Raw genomic sequence first — 24,049 nt, forward strand, 5'->3', positions numbered from 1 at the left:
CTCCCTGTTTTAAGGACTGCTGTGCGTCTCCTCCCTCTGGTACTCGGGAGGAGACGCACAAACAACCTCTGGTACTCGGGAGGAGACGCACAAACAACCTCTGGTACTCAGGAGGAGACGCACAAACAACCTCTGGTACTCAGGAGGAGACGCACAAACAACCTCTGACACCCACAAACACAAACATCTGATATATGATGGAAAACCACTTAAAGGAACAAGGAAAACAAGAGGAGGAAGGGTCTCAGCAACTACTGTCAGAGGAGACAAGGAGGAGACGAGGAGGAGACGAGGAGAAGACAAGGAGGAGACAAGGAGGAGACGAGGAGAAGATAAGGAGGAGACATGGAGGAGACAAGGAGAAGACAAGGAAGAGACATGGAGGAAGACAAGGAGGAAGACAAGGAGGATAAGGAGAAAAGGAGGAGACAAAGGGAAGACAATGAGGAGACACGGAGGAGACAAGGAGACAAAAAGGAGACAAGGAGGAGACAAGAAGGAGACACAGAGGAAACCAGGAGGAAACAAAGAGGAGACAAGAAGGAGACAAAAAGGAGACAAGGAGGAGACAAGAAGGAGACAAGAAGGAGACAAGGAGGAGACACGTCTGTCTGACTGCAGTTCAACATGGACTGTTCATTAAAGAATGTAATAAGACTGAAGCATCGCTGTCAATCAAACACCTGCTGACAGCACATCTTCAACCTCCACCCACAAAATAAATAAATCAGCTGTTTCAACTTATGTTGATCACGGAGGAGATCAGGGAGGAGATCACAGAGGAGAGGAGATCAGGGAGGAGATCAGGGAGGAGATCACAGAGGAGAGGAGATCAGGGAGGAGATCACGGTGGAGATCCTGGTGAGCTCCATCCGACTGTTGTTTTGGGCCTGCTGGCTCCGCCCACCTCTGCTGCGTGTGTCTGACACCTGAACGCCTCACACTGAAGTATGTCAGCAATGCAGCACCTGTTCAACCAGCTTCATGTTTAACAAGGATCACGTTTGTCCTGCTGGACTCTTCATACATGATATTTTAAACTGTGATGTGTCGAGTGAGGACAGCGCCTCTAACCTCTGACCTCTGACCTGATTATCTGGATGTCTTCAGATGAAATCCCTCAGACGTGTCAGTAGAAGTGAAAACACTGATTGTTTGATCCTTTTACTCGTCTCGTCTCCTCAGTTTGTTTCACTGTTGTAGAAACAAATGAGACGGAGATCCTCACAGCGTCACACACACACACACACACACACACACACACACACACACACACACACACACACACACACACACACACACAGCCCGGTTTAATATCAAGTCTTCACAGTTATTTAGTTATACAACAAGAACAAACAAACAAAGAGGCAGTTTCTCTGCTGGAAACCAAAACCAGACCTGGTACATTCTTTCTCTGCCACACTGTCTCCTCTCTGCATGCGTCTGTCTGTGTGTGTGTGTGTGTGTGTGTGTGTGTGTGTGTGTGCGTGCGTGCGTGCGTGCGTGCGTGCGTGCGTGCGTGTGTGTGTGCGTGTGTGTGTGCGTGTGTGTGTGTGTGTGTGTGTGTGTGTGTGTGTGTGTGTAGCAGGTCATTAGGATGCAGCATCAACACACACACACACACACACACACAGTCTCCACATAGAGAGGTTGTTTCCTGACAGACAGAACAGAGGCAGAAGCTCACCGGAATGGGCCAGACTAACGCCTGGAGGCACAGACACTGCTAAGCCCCTCTAAACACACACACACACAGTCACACACACACACACACACACACACACACACACACACACACACACACACACACACACACACACACACACACACACAAAGATGTTGTGGGCGTTCTCCCCCCTGAGTCTGAGCCTGATCCTGGAGGTACTGATCCACCCTGAATGTGATCATTAGAATCATGTTTTGTCACCGGTTCTGTTATACGACCTCTGTGATGTACGACTTTATTTACACAGTGTTCCTGGAAACGTACGAAACATAACACATGCCATTAGTGTTTATTACTGGAACGGGACGTGAGTATAAACTGGAGTGAAACGCGGTCTGTATTTTTCTTCCCACAGTTGATGTGATGTTTGTGTGAAATGGATCCGCTGTGTTTGTACAGTAAAATGTAATCGGACCAGATTTTAGACGTGTTTGTGTGTAATTCTACCGTCAGAGTGACAACATGCTGCAGAGGTGAGAGAGATGAGGTCATCAACACCTGAGGTTCTCCAGAACCAGCTGTTAACCTGAGCTACACCTGAGGTTCTGCAGGACCAGCTGTTAACCTGATCAACACCCGAGGTTCTCCAGAACCAGCTGTTAACCTGGTCAATACCTGAGGTTCTCCAGAACCAGCTGTTAACCTGAGCTACACCTGAGGTTCTGCAGGACCAGCTGTTAACCTGGTCAATACCTGAGGTTCTCCAGAACCAGCTGTTAACCTGAGCTACACCTGAGGTTCTGCAGGACCAGCTGGTGGTTCTGTTTACATTCTAACACTGAAGGGTCCTCATAAACATACAAGTATCCTAAAGATGCATGTTGATGCATCTTTAGGATCTTGTGGCTGATAAAAGCTCAGCGATATCTTTTCATGAAGTCAATAAGAAACAGTCAGAATATGAAAACAAACATCATGAAATGTTTCTGTGTGATAATTATTAGAGCTCAATTTATTCATGAGAACAATAAACAACTGTTCAACTTGGTTAATATACTGACAGACTGTCTGTCTGTCTAATTGATTGTCTGCCTGCCTGTCTGTCTGTTTCCAACATGTTATACACAGAACCAGGTAACTGCTCACAGCAGGATAATACTGCGTAAAATATCATTAACAATCGTCACATTTATTTCAATCACAATTCAGCAAAGAGTGGTTTTTCAGATGATATGTCTTTATACTAAACAGCTTATGATTATTATAATGTTTTCTGTATTTAAAGGTCGGCGGTTGCCTGGGTGACAGAGTGTCTCTATCAGGTCTGCAGTTCTCTGCCGTGTTCAGTGTCCTTGTTCTCATTCTGTGGGAACAAACGCTTCCTGTAACAGGCCGAGCTCGTCCTCATCTGCACCCGGCAGCAACACTTTCCCTCTTTATCTCTAAATCTCTGGAATTGGAAGCGTCGATCCGTGATATCATAAACATACCGTTAAAGTTAGGCTGCTAGCTGGCCGGTGCGGCCGATCATCACGTTATTGCAGAACGAGGCACAGCGACGACTGAAATGAAAGTCAGTCCCTCCAGGAACTCGTGATCACAACAATTAACACAAGTTCAAGTTATCTCCACAATACTTACAGCAGCTGGCAATTTTGCCAAATTCACGCAAGTTTTACGCAAAGAAAACATCGTCAACAGAAGCTCTGCTGAAAGTAATGCAGCTCCTAAGAAAACTGACTTTATTACCAAAGGTAACAGGTCATTTCCAATCAGCTAGGCTCCGCCCCCTTCTCCTCTCACCGTCAAAACAAACTGCTGCTTGTTAACCGGGACAACAGGAAGTGACGGGGTTTGTGGGAAATGTGGTCTTATGATGGGAATCAATGGAGAATATGTTAAATTAGTTTTATACACACTTCCAGCTGTAAGAGACTGCACTTTGTATTTGTGTTGAATGAACGTGATTTAAACAGCATCTAAAGCTCTTGTTCTGACAGCAGATGCAGTCGTTGTTTCTATATCACAGTCACAGACCATCTGTTCTGGAAAGCGACGTCTCTTTTAGACCGTTTTTATCACTTTGAGCTCTGTGGTTCTCCAAGTTCAACACAGAAAGAAAAAACGATCACAAGTCAAATATTTATGTGATGAGCAGCAAGAAGTCATCAGATTTGACTCTTTACCAGGTAGTTGTAAAAAATTAAATGGCAATTTTTTCTTTCTTACATCTAAATTTTGGAGAAAATTTGCCGCAAAATTAAATATTTCTATTTAAAACAATCACACAAAAAAAAAACGGACTGTGAGGATTAATGTCGGGGCGACGAGCCGTCTGCTATTCAGTAATTATTAGGGAGGTCGGTAATGCAGCCTCTGAAAGTGAACTACAAATCGGACTGCCCCATATCTGTCCCTAATGTATCGTGTGTCTGCGATCTGCAGCTGTCATAAGCTTGTGTGTGTGTGTGTGTGTGTGTGTGTGTGTGTGTGTGTGTGTGTGTGTGTGTGTGTGTGTGTGTGTGTGTGTGTAACAGTGACCTCACTCTGTGGTGACCACCATCTGGGGCTGCCATATGGCTCAGAGCACTGCAGGTCTACAATATGCTTGTGTTGAATGGAGAAACAAAGAGCTTCAGGCTGTCCGGGTGTGTAAACATACTCTTTAACACAATGGAAGTTTAGTTCTCCTCACCGGTTTGTACTATTTAATAAAGCCTCTTGTGTATTGATTACTCAGCAGGTTTGAGTAATGAACAGAAAATTTGGAGGTTTTAGGGTTTTTGTACACAGACATCGAAGACTTGTTTATGAGACGAGAGTCGAGGCGATCGGGGTAAAGCTGGTGTGAAGCCTCTCCTGCACCTGCGCACGTCTGCCAGTCGGGGGTGCAATGCTTAGGTGGAGGTGGACGCAGGGTTCCCCGGTCAGGAGCAAAGCCATTGTTCTTTTTTTTTTTCTAATCATCTGGAGATCTTTTTAAATCTCCGACAGACATCCACGACCTTTTTCTCTGAAGGCCTCAGAGCTCTTTAGATCTTTAGCACGATGACATCGCACACTTCAACAGGACAGAGAACAGCAGAGCCTCGATGTCAGAGGTATAAATCAGACAGGGTCCACCTGTCAATCAATAAGAAGGTTCTGATCACTGGAACCGGATCTGGAACCCTGATTCTGATCAGATGGATGTGACGGCGTGATAAATGCAGGAGTGGAATTGGACTGGTAACAAATCGTTTTTTGTTTTTATTTATTCCACTTATAAAAATGACAAAAAAAAAAAAGTCCATTTCTGTGTCATTAGTTTGACTGTATCAGCTCTATTAATTGGCTGTGTTTCAAATACGATTAATTATTTGTTCAAATATGTCAAAAAAGGACATTTCCACATTTCTAAATGACTGTATTTATTGTGACTATGTATGTATGTACATACAAACTTTTTTCTAAAATGTCAATTTCTGTCATTAGTTTGAGTGCATGATATTTATTAAGGCTCTGTTAAAAAAAAAAAAATAAAAAAAAAAAAAATGGAGCAGTTTAAATATGTGGAAAAAGCCAACAGTTTCCATGAAAGGAGCGCCGGAAATGTTCAATGTGAAATCAAGTCACTCGTAGGACTGTCACAACGTTTTATGATTGCAAAAGAAAAATCTGTCCGATGAAATTATGACATTAACATGTTCAGACCTCCTCTTTAACATTGTTTATTTAAGCATTTCTTCCTGTTCTCTGTGATGAAGGAAACAAAAAAAAAAAAAACAATTTGTAAAGATAACGCTGTAGATGTTGGATCTCTTATGTAAACCTTCCATAGACTTTTTTTTTTTTTTTTTTTTTTTTAAAGATATCTCTGAAATCAGAATCATAATATTAGTTATAGAGAACAGATGCGACAGTATTATTGGTCCTAAAGTGGGCCCGGCTGTAAATGGTCTGTACTTGTATAGCGCTTTATCACCTTTCGGTCTCAAAGCGCTTTAACATGGTTTTCTCATTCACCCACTAATGAGACAGATCACCATGCAAGGTGCTGCCATCAGGAGAACATTCACCATCGATGGTACACCATCGGGAGCAACTTAGGGCTCAGTGTCTTGCTCAAGGACACTTAGGCATGTGGACAGGAGGATCTGGGGATCGAACCACCAACCTTCCGATTAGTGTTCAACTTACTCTACCGTCTGAGCCACAGCCTCTGTGGGCGGGACCTGCCCGAGTCCTTCAGAGCTCCTCGTTCTCCATAACTCCATCCTGTCTGCAGAACGTCTGTCACACAAAGTCAAAACATTTCAAACTAAAGAAAAAAAAGGTGCCATGAAGAGTTCAGACCGACTCTCCGTGTGGCTTCTACTCTCGACCAGAACAGAACCAGATTCCTCCTGTAACCTCCTGAGTCCGTGTGAACGACTGATGAGGTAACTTCTCTCTGCTCGTCAGCACAGATTCAAGGTAATGTGACTCTTCACTAACTTCTCTCTGGGCCTCGCAGAAACAGGAACAGGAACCAGGAACAGTCCAGAGAGCTGCTGACAGGAGTCCGTTCTCAACGCCAGTCTTTGGACTCGGCTGCAGTCAGATGATGAAACCGTCTCTGATGACGTCATCTGCTGCTTATTAACTTTGATTGATTCCACTGCAGTCTTCATCATGTCAGCTGCTCCCGAAGAGGCCGCAGACAGATATGTGCTTATCTGTGTGACGCACTGATTCATCTGCAGCCTTGAAGTGCTGCAAACACACTCACATTTTCACACTATTATGTCTTCATCAGTCAGAGTGGATAAAAAAAAACAGAGACAACTACATGTGCGGTCAACCGACAGCAGGTGTATGAATGTGGAGAGATAATTGGTTGAGCAGCCATCAGAGATGTGTGTGAGGGTCAAAACTCCCCCTGCAGGCCTCCTGCTGCTCCCGCTGCTCCCGCTGCTCCCGCTGCTCCTGCTGCTCCTGCTGCTCCCGCTGCGTGTCTACAGAGAGGTCAAATTTTGGGGATCATGTGCCCCACAGGGATCAATAGGCTTCTTTAAAGAAATGGTTTCAGATCAATTGGATGTTGAGTCAAAGAGTGAAAGACGTTGCCACACCACGACGTCAGAGTCACAAGAACGCGGACGTCTCGGAAAGTTACAACGATGCGAGTCCAAAAGGTAAAAAGTAGAAACACGAGTCAGAATACAGAACTATCAAAAATCCCTCAGACACGTTTGATGGATGTTCTACGTATTTAATCCCATTTATAAATAATTCAAACCAGATTTCTAAAATTAACCTTCTGATTCAGGTAATCATATAAAAAAATGAAACGGACTCTTGTCTATTGAAATTATGTTTACTACTTCTTGGAAAATATAATTAAATGTCTTGTAACCACTCAATTGCAGGGCATTTTGTAAAGGTGGAAGGTGCCATTATATTCAACTGTGTTTGAAAGCATAAGTGTGCCTAATAAAGAGGCCACTGAGTGCAATAATGTGATGAAGGAATCTCAGCTGACAGTGAGGTCCTATAATATGCAGCATGCTGTGGACAAAGGGAACTGTTGGGAGTGGTGATGTCATCATTCATCACATCAGAAAACACAACATTACTATCCGTCATAAGAAGTGCATCTGCAGTGCTGATTTTCTTCCATTTCATTGAATTGAAACAGGATTCAGTTACTAATTGAGATTCATGTTCTCTCCTGTTCTCTCAGTTTTTTTCATGCTCTGTGACATCACCGACAACATGAGCCTTCGCTTCACCCCACTGTGACTCATTTCAGCTCATTAGATTAATTATTGTGGTGGCAAGTTTTACAGGCAGAAAGCAGAGGAATGAACTGCACACGGATAAAAGCTCTTCCTCTCTGCCTCCTGGAGTCTACCCCCCCCATCCCCCCCATCCCCCCCCACACACACACATCTCGCTGCTCTGTATAAATATTTGATCCTTCTCCTCCTCACATCGTGTTGTACAGATATTTTCAGCCATCTCGCCGGCTCCCCATCAGAACTCGGGGATTGTCAGGAAGCTGGGCCACTCACAGCTGAAGCATATATTAATACACTGCTGTATACGTTTACAGACACAAACAGAACAGCAACTGTGTCCGTCACCTGTCTGTTTATTTATGTATGTGTGTGTGTGTGTGAGCATTGATGTTATTTCTGGAAAGTCATTTGCGCAGCACCCTCGGGCACGAAGGAGATATCCCACCATCCTTTCATTCACACACACACACACACACACACACACACACACACACACACACTACGAGTACTCGCCCCATCGTGGTGTCATGGGTTGTTTCTCGTCAGCAGGTGCAGCGTGATGTTAAAGTGTGAAGGTAAACGAGACCGATACGATCTTCATCTGATCCTTTTCTATTAAAAACAGGCAGGAAGTGGAGCTGAGGAAGGCGGTGAGCACCGGTGGAGATCCTGCGCTGTGCTCCAAATGTTGTACTTGTGTCCTAACTCTCACTATTCTGAGTGCATCAGCGCGTTCACACTCTGGAGTACAGAGACGTGCGGTGCAGCACAAGTACCAGGACGATGCACTCAAAACGCCACAAAAAAGAAGTCTTCGGAGGTTCAGTTGTGGTGATGATGATGATGATGATGATGATGATGCAGGTGAGCCATCCAGCACAGACAGAGACAGTTGTAGCCAAAGTGAGCAACACATCCAACCTTTACAGGGCGGCCCACAAATCCCTGAGCCTGTATTCATCCTAGCAGGAACACAGTGCTCTGAACCAAAGGATGACCCACATGTAGGATTTACTTCGTTTTAATTATTCTGGTTTTTTTATTTATTATTTTCCTGTTTCATTCAGCCAAAACTCCCACACGTCTTTGTGGAGCTGTAAGGTTTTCTCTTTTTCATCTTCTGTTGACTGTTACCACAGCTACCACTGTAGTACTGAACCATCACCACGGCTGTGACTGTAATACCCCTGCAGAGTGGTTACCATGACTACAACTGCAGTACTGATGCAGAGGGACGTAATTCAGATATTAGACATCAGCTTCCTCTATGCAATCCTTTCAGACCGTTTTTACACGGTGGTTTTGAACATTACACACACACGCACGCACGCACGCACGCACACACACACACACACACACACACACACACACACACACACACACACACACACGCACACACACACACACACACACACACACACACACACACACACAATGTGGGGGCTCTGAGTGGAGCTGATATGATTGATGAAGTCTTTTAGAGTAAGATAATCCCACTCAGTGGCTAATGGCTTACAGCACCAGATGGGCTGCTACTACTCTCTCTCTCAAACACACACGCACGCGCGCACACACACACACACACACACACACACACACACACACACACACACACACACACACACACACACACACACACACACACACACACACGTGCAATCACACAATGAGTGAAGTAAAGGTCATGCAGAGAATGAAGGTAAACAGGAATTTAAGGCCGTAGAAACACATGCACACAGAGAGGCGGCTTCCGTGGTTTCTGCAGAGTCAGATGGACTCCTTCTGTGTTGACCAGCAGACACAGCAGTCGGTGATGTTATGAAGCACTCAGCAAGCTTTTACATCCTCCTGCATCCACTCAACACACTCTGATGTCCTAACAGAGTGCAACATTTTAATTGAGCCATTATAATGTTGCAAAGACCGACATGAAAAATTTAAGGTGTTTACTGAGCTGCTTTTAGAAAAATTCTGATAAATTAAAGCAGAAGTGAATCTTCATCACCGCTTCAATCTGTTCTGATGCATGAAGCTGAAACTCTGCTGGCAGCAGCAGCTGTATGAGTCTCTCCATCCATGTCCATGTGAGTAGAAACAGGATTACACTTCAGAGATGAAAGATGAAGTGATTAGGTGAGTAGATTTTAAGTTGGCCAACTTGTGTCTTAATCCTTCCTAATGAGGTGAAGCACAACGGAGATTGAATTACACCACCATTCCTAATGCAATGTGTGTGTGTGTGTGTGTGCGTGCGAGATTGTACTGTGCAGGATTTTATGTACTTCTGAAACATTTGCTTCCTGTTTATGCGAACACTGGACCATTGTTGTGTGTAGAAGGGACCTGGATCAAGGGATCTGTTAACTCTAGCTACAGAATATAAAACAGTTACACTCTCTCCCTCTTAAATACATGAAGACTGAAGCTTTGAACTGTAATGTGTAATATAATTATGATATACTGATACCCAGCCTGAGTCCTGCTTGATGTGTATTTTGATTTCCTCCTGTTCTCTCTGTCTCACACTTTGTGCTTTCTCTTGCTCCCTTCCTTTCCTTCTGTCTCCCAGACCTAGGAGATAATCTGATTAAACTAGCAGCTGTCTGAGATTCTGAACAATAGCAGCCTGATAAGAAGCAGATTAACATCATTATATCATGAATTATGCAAGAAACAGAGACACAGCAAGAGAAGGTGCACTGGGACACAACTGATGCTGCATTGAAGGATGTTTATACTACAGTCACACAATCTGTAATGGCAGAACGAACCATGTAGGGAGGGAGGGAGGGAGGGAGGGAGAGAGAGAGAGAGGGTTGGAAGGAGGAGGGAGGGAAGGAGAGAGAGAGAGAGGGTTGGAAGGAGAGAGGGAGGGAGGGAAGGAGGGAGGGAGAGAGGATTGGAAGGAGGAGGGAGGGAAGGAGGGAGGGTTGGAAGGAGAGAGGGAGGGAGGGAGAGAGGGAGGGAGGGAGGGTTGTAAGGAGAGAGGGAGGGAGAGAGAGAGGGGTGAAAGGAGGAGGGAGGGAAGGAGGGAGGGAGGGTTGGAAGGAGAGAGGGAGGGAGAGAGGGTTGTAAGGAGAGAAGGAGGGAGGGAGGGAGAGAGAGAGGGTTGGAAGGAGAGAGAGAGAGGGAGGGAAGTAGGGAGGGAGAGAGGGTTGGAAGGAGGAGGGAGGGAGGGAAGGAGGGAGGGAGAGAGGATTGGAAGGAGGAGGGAGGGAAGGAGGGAGGGAGGGAGGGAGAGAGGATTGGAAGGAGGAGGGAGGGAAGGAGGGAGGGAGGGAGAAAGGATTGGAAGGAGGAGGGAGGGAAGGTTGGAAGGAGAGAGGGAGGGAGGGAGAGAGGGAAGGAGGGTTGTAAGGAGAGAGGGAGGGAGAGAGAGAGAGAGGGTTGGAAGGAGAGAGGGAGGGAGGGAAGGAGGGAGGGAGGGAGAAAGGATTGGAAGGAGGAGGGAGGGAAGGAGGGAGGGAGGGTTGGAAGGAGAGAGGGAGGGAGGGAGAGAGGGAAGGAGGGTTGTAAGGAGAGAGGGAGAGAGGGAGGGAGGGAGAGAGAGAGGGGTGGAAGGAGGAGGGAGGGAAGGAGGGAGGGAGGGTTGGAAGGAGAGAGGGAGAGAGGGTTGTAAGGAGAGAAGGAGGGAGGGAGGGAGCTGCTCTGTTGATGTCTGGATGGAGGTTTTTTTTTGTATTTTGGGGTTTTAAACAGGGTTATTATTTTAACTACAATATCTTAATTTTAACAACAATAAGCTGATCAGTAAACAGAGAATCTGCTGCTCTGTTTTGTCCTCCAAGTTTCTCTGACTGTTCACAGAAAGTTGCATCAGTTCGTCTAGACCTTATGAACTGCACAGGTGCAACAACTGACACCAGCAGGACTGAAGAACAATGAAACCATCAGTTTCAGATGCAAACGGCCGTGACTATTAATTACGATGGCCATGTGTGCTCCTGTTACCTTGTAAATCCTCTTCATTTTTACACATTAACATTCAGAGGTTACGCAACAACAGGTACTATGAAGACGACATTATTTACAATCAGGAAAAGATGCTGATATTCACACACACACACACACACACACACACACACACACACACACACACACACACACACACACACACACACACACAGCTCCCTTTCAATAAACACAAACACTGTTCACCTCACAGACCTGAGTGAGCCAGCAGGCATAATTTTAACCAAACAGAAAATATTAGCGAGCTGGCTGACTGAACATACCAACACGTTGTTGTTTAGACAGAAAACAGCGTTTATTAAATTATGACCAAGTTTACAGATAAAGCCCGTACCAGCGGTGGAGTGGTCAGCCGCCATTTATTCTCAGACTGTGTTTATATTCAGAAAGCGCACTCTGTCTTCACTAACCTGGAACGAACCGCGGTGCATTCACAAGCCCACAGCTCGGTGGGAGTTCAGAGCGTTCCAGCCTGTAAACAGTCACCGTTGCCGTTCTCACTTCGTCTGGTCCCTGAACATCACGTCAGCTGCCATCTGTCACGACGCAGGTCTCACACAGATCTCTCAGCTCAACACCACAGTATAAAAACACCACAGTGTAAAACACATTTTCAAGACATTTTGCTATTTCTTTCTTTCAGAAGTTGCAGATTTTCCAGAACACGTGAGAACGACTTCATCACGTCTTCGTAAATGTGGATGAGGTTGTGTTTTTACAGAAAGAGAGACTACGATCTGCAACGGAGTTAAAGAATGAAGCTCATCATCAGTCCGGCTACAGACCTGCAGAGACACCATCACTTGTAACATGTCAACAACCCCTGTGTTGCTTGGCAACGGACAGTTTGGTGTGTGCATTGAACTGTGCATCTCTTCATCATCAGCTTAATGATATAGAGCTTAATGATTGTAAACAGAGGTTGTATGTGTGTTAATAATCAGTGATATGAACAGGCTAATTTACTAGCGGTGTGATGATGATTGATGATGTGTTTGGCTTCATATTGGGGCCGAAACATTTTCTTTGATTTAATAGTTCATATGCCCACAGATATATTTTAGTTCCCCCTCCTTCCTTTGAAAATCCAACAATGTTTACTGACCCATTTTAATATGAGAAAAGTACAGCAGTAAGTACCGTCTTGTCATGTTTATCTTTGTGTTTACCTGCAATGACTGACTGAGGTTAACAAGTGACTGATCCATAAAATCCTTAAAATACCTCTTCAGTTGTCTCACTGAGCTGAAGAAACTCCGTCCCAGTAAACACATACATCTGTTTAAAGTCTCAGACATACTTTAGGAGGCGCAGAGTCTGTCTGGACCGGACTTCACTGATTGGTGGACGTTTACCAAGAACGAAATCAAATGATGGTCAGAACCATCTTTAAGGTCTCCACACAACAGGAGGAGTTACTGTATGAAACTCTTAAAAGGGTTCAGAGGCTTTTCTCAGCACACACACTGTAAATGACAATATAGCTGAACAGGACCTGAGACATGAGACAGACCAGAGAACCAGAACACTTCATCTCGACAACTTCATATTAATACTGCAAACAAATGAAGAACGCAGCTCCTGAAAATGAGGCACACCGTGTTCACAGATCAGACTCTCCTGATCCCTGATGACTGTATCAATATACAATCAGATCAATAAATAATCACCCTGCTACTTAGCAGCAGCCTGCTACACATAATTTCCCTATAAATATTGAAGGCTTTCTTGCTGCCCCTTGAAAGCACTCTAATCTCACAGATACCAAATCATCCATGTAATCTGTCCTCTTATTAAATACATCCGTGTTAACCCAGGAAACAAATACTGTCTCAGTATTTCACTTAAAAACAATCAGAAAAACCCTGTTGTTGGTCCTTTGATCAACATGTGATGATGCTCCACACCGTGAAACCTGAATTCACTCTGGTTCCTGTGTGACCTCACGGCGTCGTTACAAAGCTGCGTCATGTAAATGTTGTGTTCAGACATATCCAGGAGTCACAGAGTTTTGTTTAGAGTTGCATGGTGTGTAACCGCATTACTAAGAGGACCTCAGCGCTGGAGTCACGGATCGGTACAGAAAACGGCAAAATATTTTCTGTCTTTTATTTTGAAAAACCTTCATTTAAAAGTGTCTGATTGGCTGTAATTATCCCTGAAACAGGTAAGGCAGTCAAACGCTGCATACCCAACAGTCAGGGCTCGTCCATGGTAAGACTCTGACCAAATATAACATTTTAATTGTTTGAATTTCAACTTATTCACAAAGAAGTTATGAATATGAAGCTACAGTCCTCTAAAAACAATCTAATGCACCAGTTATTACTGTGTTGCACTGGAGGGGAGGGGGGTGTGTTCGTTTGGCTGTCACATCTTAATAAACTAAAGATGAATCCCTCAAGTTTCATCCTCCAGCTCTACATCTGGCAAACTGTGAAGCCGGGGGGAGGAGGGGTCATTTCGTCTAACGGACATGAAGAAGACGTGTGGCAGAAAATGTAATCTAACCAGGAGGACTGCATGAAAAAAAAGAAGAAGGATCAGGTGGAAGAATAAAGACCTTGCCCACACAAACACTGCTGACGATACATGAAGGCAAAAAGTGTCAGCCTCAGGTCGAACGGTGCGGCTCTGCGCTCTCCCTCTTCGTGCTCTTACCTTTCTTGGTGATGATGATGCGGAGCAGCGGATTGGCCGACGAGACGGCCTTGTGGAAGTTGTCGTCGTTGTTGATCGGAAGGAGGTCTCCGTGGTCGTCGGCGTATCCCAGCAGCACGTCGACACCGGGGATGCGGTGGATGGTCTGGAGGAGGCGGTAGAACTCCTGGAAGCCGCCGGGACCGTTTCTCTTCAGGGCGAAGCGACGGTACTCGGCCTCGAACTGCAGGAGACGGAAGAACACGTCACGCGCTGTTTCTACGTCACGCGTATCTTTAGAGGATCAACTTTGAAACACTGACAGCTCAGAAAAACTGGGATGACATCACTGTTTCAGCTAAATGTGATATCAGCTTCTAACATACATAATAATACATAATAGTATAATTTAGATGTCTCCTTTAACACAATCTGGAGAAATTTGACAGGAAATATTTTTACAACCACTCCAACTGTAAATCATCCTGTTGGATTGACTTGAAAATTAAAGTCATGTGTTTGTTTCAGTGTTAAATACTGTGTAGAGTGAATATTTAAATCTGCCTGTCCTCCTATAAACGCTCCGTGACACCGTTTGGATTCTGACTTATGGATTCGTCTAAAATCTGATCATCTGATTCAGTCATAAAACACCTCCGTGCACATCTTTGATGCAGCCGCACTTTCCAACATGTTGTTTTTAAATGTTCCTTCAGTCTGTGCTTATGGTGCCAAAGGAAACGTACTGTTGAGGTTTTTCTATTTGTTTTTTTTTGGTACCGGAGGTGTCGTTTCTTGTGACGTCCCTACTGGTCAGCTCTGGGATGAATGAGGAAGAAATCAGAAGGCAAATAATTAAGACAAGTAAAAGCATCATTTTAAAAAGAAGAGGCCAGTTTGGATTTTCACTGATAATAATAAAACGTTGTGACCAGGACAAATCATTTCACTGAACGGTGAGTGAGTGTTATCTCGTCGGTCTGATTGAACATGACTTCCTCTCAGATCCTCACTCATCCTCTCCTCATGTTGGGAGATTTCAATAGTCAATAATGTTAATCGATGCTGCGCCGTGTGCATTAAAACGCTGCCAGAAGCGTCTCTGTTTGGAGACTCTTGTGTTTTTCCTTCTGCTGTGCGACTGCTGCTTTTATCTCATGAACTCAGAGGACAGATCGTCCACTCAGGAGACGGAAACAACACGAGCGACATCAGGGACTTGAAGAGGTCTGTTTGGGACCATGATGTCAGTTTGGAGGACGACCTGTATTTAAACAAGAAAACGTCTCCCACCATGATACGAAACTAACATGTCGTCAGTCACAAAGTTCACATCCTGACATTCCTGCTATACTGTTGGTGAACTGTGACAAAGCTGCACTGACAATGTTCACAAAGGCTAACGTTAGCATGTTTAGGCTATTGTTATCTTATTAAGGCTAATGTTGGCTTATTTAGGATAATGTTATCTTATTTAAGATATTGTTAGCTTGTTTAGGCAAATGTAGTGGCAGCTCGTAACATGAGGAGCAGCTGCTATGCTAACGTTGTGTGGTAGGACTGATGATGATGATGATGATGATGATGGGAGGCGTGTGGGTGTCTTCACTCCAAACAAAGTTGTCTCTCAGGGTTACAAGAAATTCTCTGCATTTCAGGCCGGTTTGAACAAACCTTCACATTTCCACACGAGAGGACATTTTCAGAAACCCTGAGACTTGTGAACTGCAACAGTAGATAGTAGAAACCATCAACATGTAGTCATCATTTTTACTATCAGGCTGTTCTCACTCACCACAGAATGCATCCAGGTATTTAAAGTATTATGGGCAGCACAAAGAAGTGAACCTAACGTGGGGGAGCCACTCATTCCTCAGACGGTTGTAATGGTGGAGGAATATTTCAAGACCTGAAGTGAATGATCACATCTCCAGCTTCATGGAGATCCTGCAGCACCACGCAGCACGCAGAGCTTCACTGTTATGATATTAGAGTGAAATGTAGCTCCGGTGCTGCAGGAGGTTGAAGGTCTGAGCTCAGGGTGAAGAGGAGGCTGCAGGGTGAAGAGGAGGCTGCAGGGTGAAGAGGGGAGCTGCAGGGTGAAGAGGGGAGCTGCAGGGTGAAGAGGAGGCTGCAGGGTGAAGAGGGGAGCTGCAGGGTGAAGAGGAGGCTGCAGGGTGAAGAGGAGGCTGCAGGGTGAAGAGGGGAGCTGCAGGGTGAAGAGGAGGCTGCAGGGTGAAGAGGAGGCTGCAGGGTGAAGAGGAGGCTGCAGGGTGAAGAGGGGAGCTGCAGGGTGAAGAGGAGGCTGCAGGGTGAAGAGGGGAGCTGCAGGGTGAAGAGGAGGCTGCAGGGTGAAGAGGGGAGCTGCAGCAGCAAACGGTGCTGGCGACAATGTCAGCAGAGTAGCAACAAGGCTGCCTGGTAGACAAATATGCACCCCACACTAAGACACGTCTGACCTTTGACCTACGTCAGACTTGTTCTCAGTACGTCTTCAGGCACGTCTGTCCTCTGAGGTGAGGACACTCTGCTGTCTCCCGGAGCTGGCAGGACAGGTACCGCACGTGTGCTTCCCTTACAGCCGACATTGTTTTACAACATCACACGCCTCCCCGCCGATCCGGTCTCGCACGCCCTGCTCTTTAAGAACAGGAACGCGGCCCTGAAGGATCGCTCGCAAGGTCAGATGCTTCAGTTCCAGTTTTGTTTTCCAGTAAGTGGAGTGTGATGCAGTCATTGTAGCTGATAGATGCCGTCGGCGATCGACTACGTCATGTAATTATTACCCCATGTCAGAGCAGAGACTTGCTGTAGTTTCTTCAGCTCTGATTGGTTGTACCACGCCAGGAGATGTGTCATTTTGGGTGGGAGAGGGTCTTTTAAAACCCTGCAACGACTTCAGTGTAGGTAAAATAGATTATTACGGAGAAAAGTAGGTTTACGTAATTATGTTAATGACATAACAGGATTATCATCTGAGCTCTCAGTGTTGGTATTCATCACTATCAACACGGCACTGGACCAGCCTGTGTAATTCAGATTATGGTGTAAAAACCCGACATCAATTAATCCACCAATCAAGCCTGTTCTGAATCACTGCAGTCTGATTGGCTGTTCATCAGTTCCTATTAACAACATTGTATTTGCACACAGAAACCACAAGCAAAGAAGATATAAAAAGTCACATGACGGTGTGACTTACTGTGTAAAGCTCCTGTTTATTACACATCATCTGCATTCAAACGCACAGAGTCAGTAAAGGAAGTAGAAAAAAACCACAATATGGTTACTCCTTAATCCTGCTGGTCCGGGCTTTAACACCGAGGAACAGCTTGTTCCCAACACTGCAGACTTCTCATTAATTACTCAAACTGGGCCATAAGCAAACAGATTTATTAACAGCACCTATAGTGGATAATACCGGACCCTGTGAAAACGGTCCATCTCTGTGAGACCGGCAGGAAATCAACAAAGTTATTTCAAGTTTGTTCACAAAATAAACAGTTGAGCTCAAACCATTTCTGAGAAGTTAAATATCAATTTTAAACAATTTATTTATGTAAAATGTAATACTGTTAATACTCATAACCTTAAAACGAGTGAATCAATAATGTTTCTTTTGCCTGTTCAAATGATATAAAGACAAACTGGTCATATTTGTCCGTATGCTTAAAATCTGTGAGCACTGTGTGTAGACAGATCAAAATGTTCCTTTGTATTTGAAATTTCAGATGAAAGAGTGTCATTAAAAAAGAAATGATGAATGCGAACAGTCCACCCTTTAAGTTAATGAGAGGGTTGTGCTGTGATTCAGTAGTATTTATACTCACTATATGTTCTGTCAAATACATATATATCATTTATATATGTCAGCGTTCAGTATAAATGGTGTCATTAATGAATAACCTCTTCAGTAACAGCGCTGTTCCTCCGTGAGTGAACATAAACACGAGTGCAGAGCCGATGAATCTCTGACACCGGCTGTTTTTAACGCACTAAAACCGTTTCTGATACAGAACCTGGATGGTTTTAAAACGTCTCTAACGAACGGGACAGACGGACGGAGGCTGAAAAGATTTTGCCTGCAGGTGGAAAGTGTTGCAGCCACGAGGAAGACAGTGTGACTGAGATCAGACTGATGAGAACAGGTGGAGACCAGGTGGGGGTCAGCAGACACCCTCCATCCTCTAATAGGAGCTGCAGCTGTAACTGGGACAAGAAAAGGAACACAAAGAGGAGCCGTTCTCATCTTCTATGAACAAGACAGCTCTCAGCTGGAACTAAAGACCTCTGCAGACACTGAGCGGTCCTCTGCTGTCCACTTCATCCTCCTGCAGCTCCTGACACACATACTGTAGGTTGAACAGGCCCTTCAGAGCGCAGCAGGCATCCGTCATGTGCTGGAGGGCCTGTCCGTCCCTCTGTCCCGGGGACAGAACATGTCAGAGGACACATGGACACCTTTGATCCCCATGAAAGAAGCAGCATGAAGCGGTGATAATGGTCCTGTACAAAGTGACACACATTAAAACACAGACCGACTTCATAGGAACCTGGAAACTAAAGTAACTCGGTGTTGTGAATGTGATCGTGTTTATGGAGCTGCAGCCTTCATCACAGCTGTCAGACGGCCTCAGCCTCCGACACCGGAAACGCTCCAACAACTTAGAGCCGGTGACTGTAGTGACGGTGAACCGTGTGAACGGGCTGCGGTGTGCTGGACTACTGTAACACCGCGCTAACGTGTCACACCGACAGCAAACTAACCCGGGCTAACGGGGAGAAGGACCCGGGTTGAAACCGGAGCGACAGACAAAAGGCACGGAGGCTGACGGCGGATTCGGTGTTTTGAATCGGTGCGGCTGACAGCGGGCTCGGCTCCGGTGGCCCGGCTCCGGTAGCCCGGCTCCGGTGGCCCACCACCTACGGTGAGCAAGTGAGCCGCCTGTCAGCTGCTCCCCGGTTCATTTAGACCACATATTTCCCCTGAATTCCCGGTGACACGTCCGAGAGACGCAGACATCACGACTGTAACGTGAACGGCGGACCCCGGCAGCAGCCCCCGTCTCCTCTTACCAACCCCCCTCCCCCCTCCACCTCCTCCTCCCCCCCCCTACGATCGGTCAAACGGCCCCATCAGCCCACCACTCACTTTGCTCTTGACCTCCACCACGCTGTCGGTGAGTTTTAACGGCGTCCGGTGCTGCTGCTGTCGGGACATTCTGCTCCCGGGTCGGCTGGTCGGCTGAGGCACTGCGGATAAATCCATCCACCGGAATCCCGGCCGCTGCTTCCTGCTCGGTTCTCCGGTGATGGAAGAAGGACCTCAGACATCCAGCGCTGGCTGAGGGGCTGACGGTCCTTTCACCTGCACGCGGATTTTCTCTCGAGCTGCTGCGTTCGCGTCTCGTGTCGTGTCGTCCTGTGGCAGCTCGCGCTAAATCATCCGCACACGACTCACACAAATAGAAACACGGCACAGCGCTCGCGACAGGTGGAGTCCGGTAAATCCAGTATGGGATGTGAGGTGCCAGTGAGCCCTTCCTCCTCCTCCTCCTCCTCCTCCTCCTCCTGACGAGACTGGAGGACACAACAAAGGGGGCGGGACATGACACAGAGCAATAACAGCACAACTCACGAGCACTGCGCGTGTTCGCTGTTCTGCGCTCCGCGTGCACCGCCGCCTGCAGCTACCGGGCTCATGGCTGCTGAAGGGCCAGGGCCGCTCTCAGCCTTTCTGGGGGCCCCGCTGAGGAACCTGACAACTGAACTGACGCAGCAGACCAAGCGGTGATAACTTTAATGTGACTGTCAGCTCTATGACGTCACTTACCGCACACCTGGCTCTCTTTGCGTTTCGCTCAGTCATCTCAGGTATGAAGAGAATGGAAACCAATCTGTGACACACGACCTGAAAATCTGGACGTCATGAATCCTGTAAGTAAAAACAAAACTGCAGCAGCCGATCCCAGAAATGAAATGCATAAACAATTCAAATAAAAAGACATTGTTCTGTGATCAGATACAGAGGAAATAAATCTCTGCTAGCTCCATCCACAAACACAAAGCAGCGGTTTACTGTCACAGGCTCCACAGGCGGCCGTCAGTTTGTACACAACCTGAGGTTACAGCCACACAACAGATCAGAGCTTCTTCCCTTCACACTTCCTCTCATGAGGAGGTGAAAGGTCAAAACATTACGTTTAAGAGGGAGTTTAAGGACAGATGTTGTTTTGGCCTTTTTTTGCACTCACACCTTGAAGCACTTCAGCATTGGTTTCACTTGTTGGTCAACATGGTGGACACTTGAACAACAACGATGAAGCGTTGTGCTCCTGACCTCTGACCTCACCTTCCCGACCCGACAACCTCAATTTAGCGAAGAACTCGTCTGCTAATGATCTTTTTCTGGGTTAAATAGTTTTCACACACTGTTGGGACAATAAATTGTTAGACTATGTAATAAGCTTGTTTTGACCTTGAGCAGGTGCATCATAATGGAAGAGCATTTTGTGTTATTAGAAAGGATTCAGGAGGATCTATTGGCAGAAATTAAATATAATATTTATAATTATGTTTTCATTATTGTAAAATCCACCTGAAACTAAGAATTGTTGTGTTGTTTTTTTTTTTATGAGAATGAGCCCTTTACATCTACACCTCTTCCACAGAGCTGCCATGTGTCTACAGGAGCCCAGAAGGGACAAACCAATCTCTAGGTCTACAGAGGCGAATGCAGATTCTCTCTTGGAAAGTGAGGTTGAAATGAAGTCTGTTCAGTTGTTTACAGTCTGTAGCTGGAATCCAAGATGACACTCAGTTTTACACGCTGTGGCTTTTAGTAGCATTTCATGTTCAAAACTACAAACTTTTAAAATAAACCAGATACAGCAGCTCAGTCACATCCAGCTCACCTAAAGCTAAGCAGACAGCTCCAGACATGTATTTTTTTAATAATCATCATTGAGCACATCAGCGATTGTCCCCAGAAACAAACGAAGCTAAACACCTGCTGCACATGATTACCAACAGAAATAGTGATCATTTTCACTGCAGCATTAAGGAGTCCCAGAACTATCCTCACTGCATGATATACACAAGGGTTAAGACCATAGCAGACCTCACAGGAGCCCAGATAATACAAGTCCACTGTGGATGGAGCTTAACATAAAGAGCCTGCCATACTAGAACACATTAATACGACTCTAAGATCTGAGGTCGTCTGATGTCACTGTGATCTTTGACTGGTGTGTTTTGTTTTCTGGATTGCATCACTGAGCTTCAGAACTGTAATTTAGGAGAGGAACACATGCTCTGATCTTCATCCTGTGATGCTTTCAAGTCCCAGAGGATGAACGCTGCTTCTGATAGTTTACAGTGTTGGTCGAATATGATCATAAAAATAAACATTTAGTCACCCCTCATGTCGCCATTCATCACACTGATAATAAATAATACCTCCACTAGACTCCTGTTATCTACAGACTTCATGGTTGAAAATGAATCAGCGTGATGTTTGGAAAATGTTTTCACACTAAATACAGTTTGGTTTCTTTGAGTTTTCACCTCCTGCTCAGGCCCCCCCCCTCTTATCCCCCCGCCCAACTCCTCCTCCTCCTCCTGCAGATTTACACCCTTGTGCTAACCCGTCCTAATCATCAACAGTACCAGCCGGTGCTGGGGCCGGTTGTGTGTGTGTGTGTGTGTGTGTGTGTGTGTGTGTGTGTGTGTGTGTGTGTGTGTGTGTGTGTGTGTGTGTGCACCGTGGCAGGACCCCTACACGCTTATGTAAGAGGCTAATGACCAGCAACATGTAAGCTGGGTAGATAAGGATGCATTCCAAAGAGGAGAGAGAGCAGAACATGAAAATAATGTTCAGGGTTTTTTTTTTTATCATACAAAAAAACCTGGTTCCTTCTTTCAGGTCGAATTCATCAGCTGAGGAGCTCCTCACTCTCCTCATTTCTGCTCTTCCTCCCTGCTATACCTGCTGTAACACTCCTCTCCTCTTCTCCACCTCCACTTCTTGCTCACTCCTCCTCCTCCTCCTCCTCCTCCTCTACCTCTCACTGATGGAATGTAGGAATTTGAGGAGAGTTGGAAAAGGGAGGAACTGGACTGATGGTGCAGCTATCCAAAAGTTTGATTTTCCAACAGAGTCATGGTGCAGCACTTAAAAATGTAAATGTTGGGCTGAGGATGATGATACAGAGAAGATATTTTCAAAATGTCTTCGTCATTCTCAGGGAGCCAGATTGTCAATTTAAATGCACTCTATTGGTTGGAGTTTAATATTTCATGGTGTGGCTTCATCAAAAAGTCAGGGGGGTCAACAGAATGATTAGAAATCCTCCTCTGATCATTGACAAAAAACACATTTTTAAAGAAACTCTACTGGAAAAGGTCTCCGTAGAGTTGTGTGGATTATAACAGACACACTGCTGTCAGCACAGCACCGTGTGAACTGGAACAATACGGGTCTTCAGGTGGGACTTCTAATCTGGTCCTGAAACACAGAGTGAAATTCTATTTTAAAATTTGCATTCGAATTACCTGGATGTACTTCCACGGTGTATTTCACTTAATTAATTGGTTTTTAATCAAACTACCACAAATTAACTGACACGTGTCAACGGCAGGAGCGTTTATATTCCAGCAGAGTGCTAACGGTTGTTTTTTTAAGGTCCTTACATGTTAGTGCTGCAGTGGTTCACTGTTATATCTCAGAACGTCAGGAGAATCCCAAGATACTGTTTTTAAAGACTTCTTTTTAATGTTTTGGATTTCCCCTTCTTAGGGTCGTCTATAGAGAGGACACACACAGAGGACATGTTGGGAAACAAAGATGGACATGATGTCCCCATTCAGCTGCAGTGGAACCAGGGATGTTGAAGTTATATGCTGGGAAAACTGACACATTTGGAGTCCAACTTCAAAACTGCTGGATAAAGTTCCCATAATGCACCAAATAACATGTTTTCATTCTTCCCACCCCAGCATCACGGCAAAGTGTGACAAAAGATACTCCAGCAAAACATGAGATGGCCACACTTTGGCCTCTGTAGGTGTGACAGTGTCACATTTTGTTAGCGTGAAACTTACACGCACATAGAAGTTACGTAAAGAAGGATCATATGACCAATTACAATGGACATTTTTCGGCAGTATTAGGAGGTAGTAGGGGCATGAACCAGAGGCTGCCAGGGAGGCAGACGTTTGAATCTAGCATTGTTCTTGAGGTTGTTTTTTTTTTAATAGTTTTTGTTTCCTAGTCCCCAACCATGTGTTTTTCCTAAAAGTAAAATGTTCCTGTAAATCACATGGCTGTATGCATGCAGTACGTTTCATTTTCGTCCACTACTGGAAAACGTGAAACTGTCACGCCTAGAGAGGCCAAGGCGTGGCTATCTCATGTTTTGCCATAATACCGGGTTGGCTAGAGAAACGTCAGACAGAAAAGTTCCCTCCAGAGCCACAGTCGGCATTATAAAACCCAATACCTCCCCATGAATGATAAACAGAGTTTGACATGTAAAACAGGTGGCGTGGCCCTTTAAAGACGACAGGATGCATGCACAATGTACAGAGAGTGGGAGGACCGGGTGTGTGTGTGTGTGTGTGTGTGTGTGTGGGGGGGGGGGGCAGCTCATTTTCCCCTCTGGCAGATTTAGGGTCTGGTCCCCTCTCAGGTTGATCCGGTCCTGATCACAGCTCTCCGATTTCTGTCCTGAACAAGGACTCGCCCGTTTACTGAGAGGACTCTGTCCCCCATGAGTCCCCCATGAGTCCCCCATGAGTCCCCAGGTTTGGACAGAAATAGAGAGACCATTGTACTTCATACCTCCACTCATGCTACTGCCGCCACCAACAAGCAGGTCTACTGTATGCAGTACATGGTGTGTATTAACCTGTGGCCACACCCAGGAAACCAACTAACTCAGGTTTAATGAAATCAAGCGTGACTCACACTTCGGCTCTAACCCCCTGCCTTCCCGCCTCCTCCTCTGGG

At 45.6% G+C, this 24,049-nt stretch overlaps 1 protein-coding gene across 1 annotated transcript in view; it reads right to left on the reverse strand.

The window, feature by feature from the left end:
* pard6a (par-6 family cell polarity regulator alpha) overlaps nt 1-19,616 on the reverse strand; it is a 30,970-nt gene extending 11,354 nt beyond the window's left edge. The window contains exons 1-2 of the mRNA XM_069162788.1: nt 19,193-19,616; nt 14,062-14,284 (exon numbers count right to left, since the gene is read on the reverse strand). Of these exons, the coding sequence (XP_069018889.1) occupies nt 14,062-14,284; nt 19,193-19,309 (340 nt within the window). The 5' untranslated portion in view covers nt 19,310-19,616. The remainder of the gene's footprint in view (nt 1-14,061; nt 14,285-19,192) is intronic.
* Between the last annotated feature and the right edge of the window lie 4,433 nt (nt 19,617-24,049).

This window comes from Embiotoca jacksoni, unplaced genomic scaffold (assembly GCF_022577435.1).
Source record: "Embiotoca jacksoni isolate LCO1_2020_lvr unplaced genomic scaffold, fEmbJac1.0.p SCAF_3, whole genome shotgun sequence".
Lineage (NCBI taxonomy): Eukaryota > Metazoa > Chordata > Actinopteri > Embiotocidae > Embiotoca > Embiotoca jacksoni.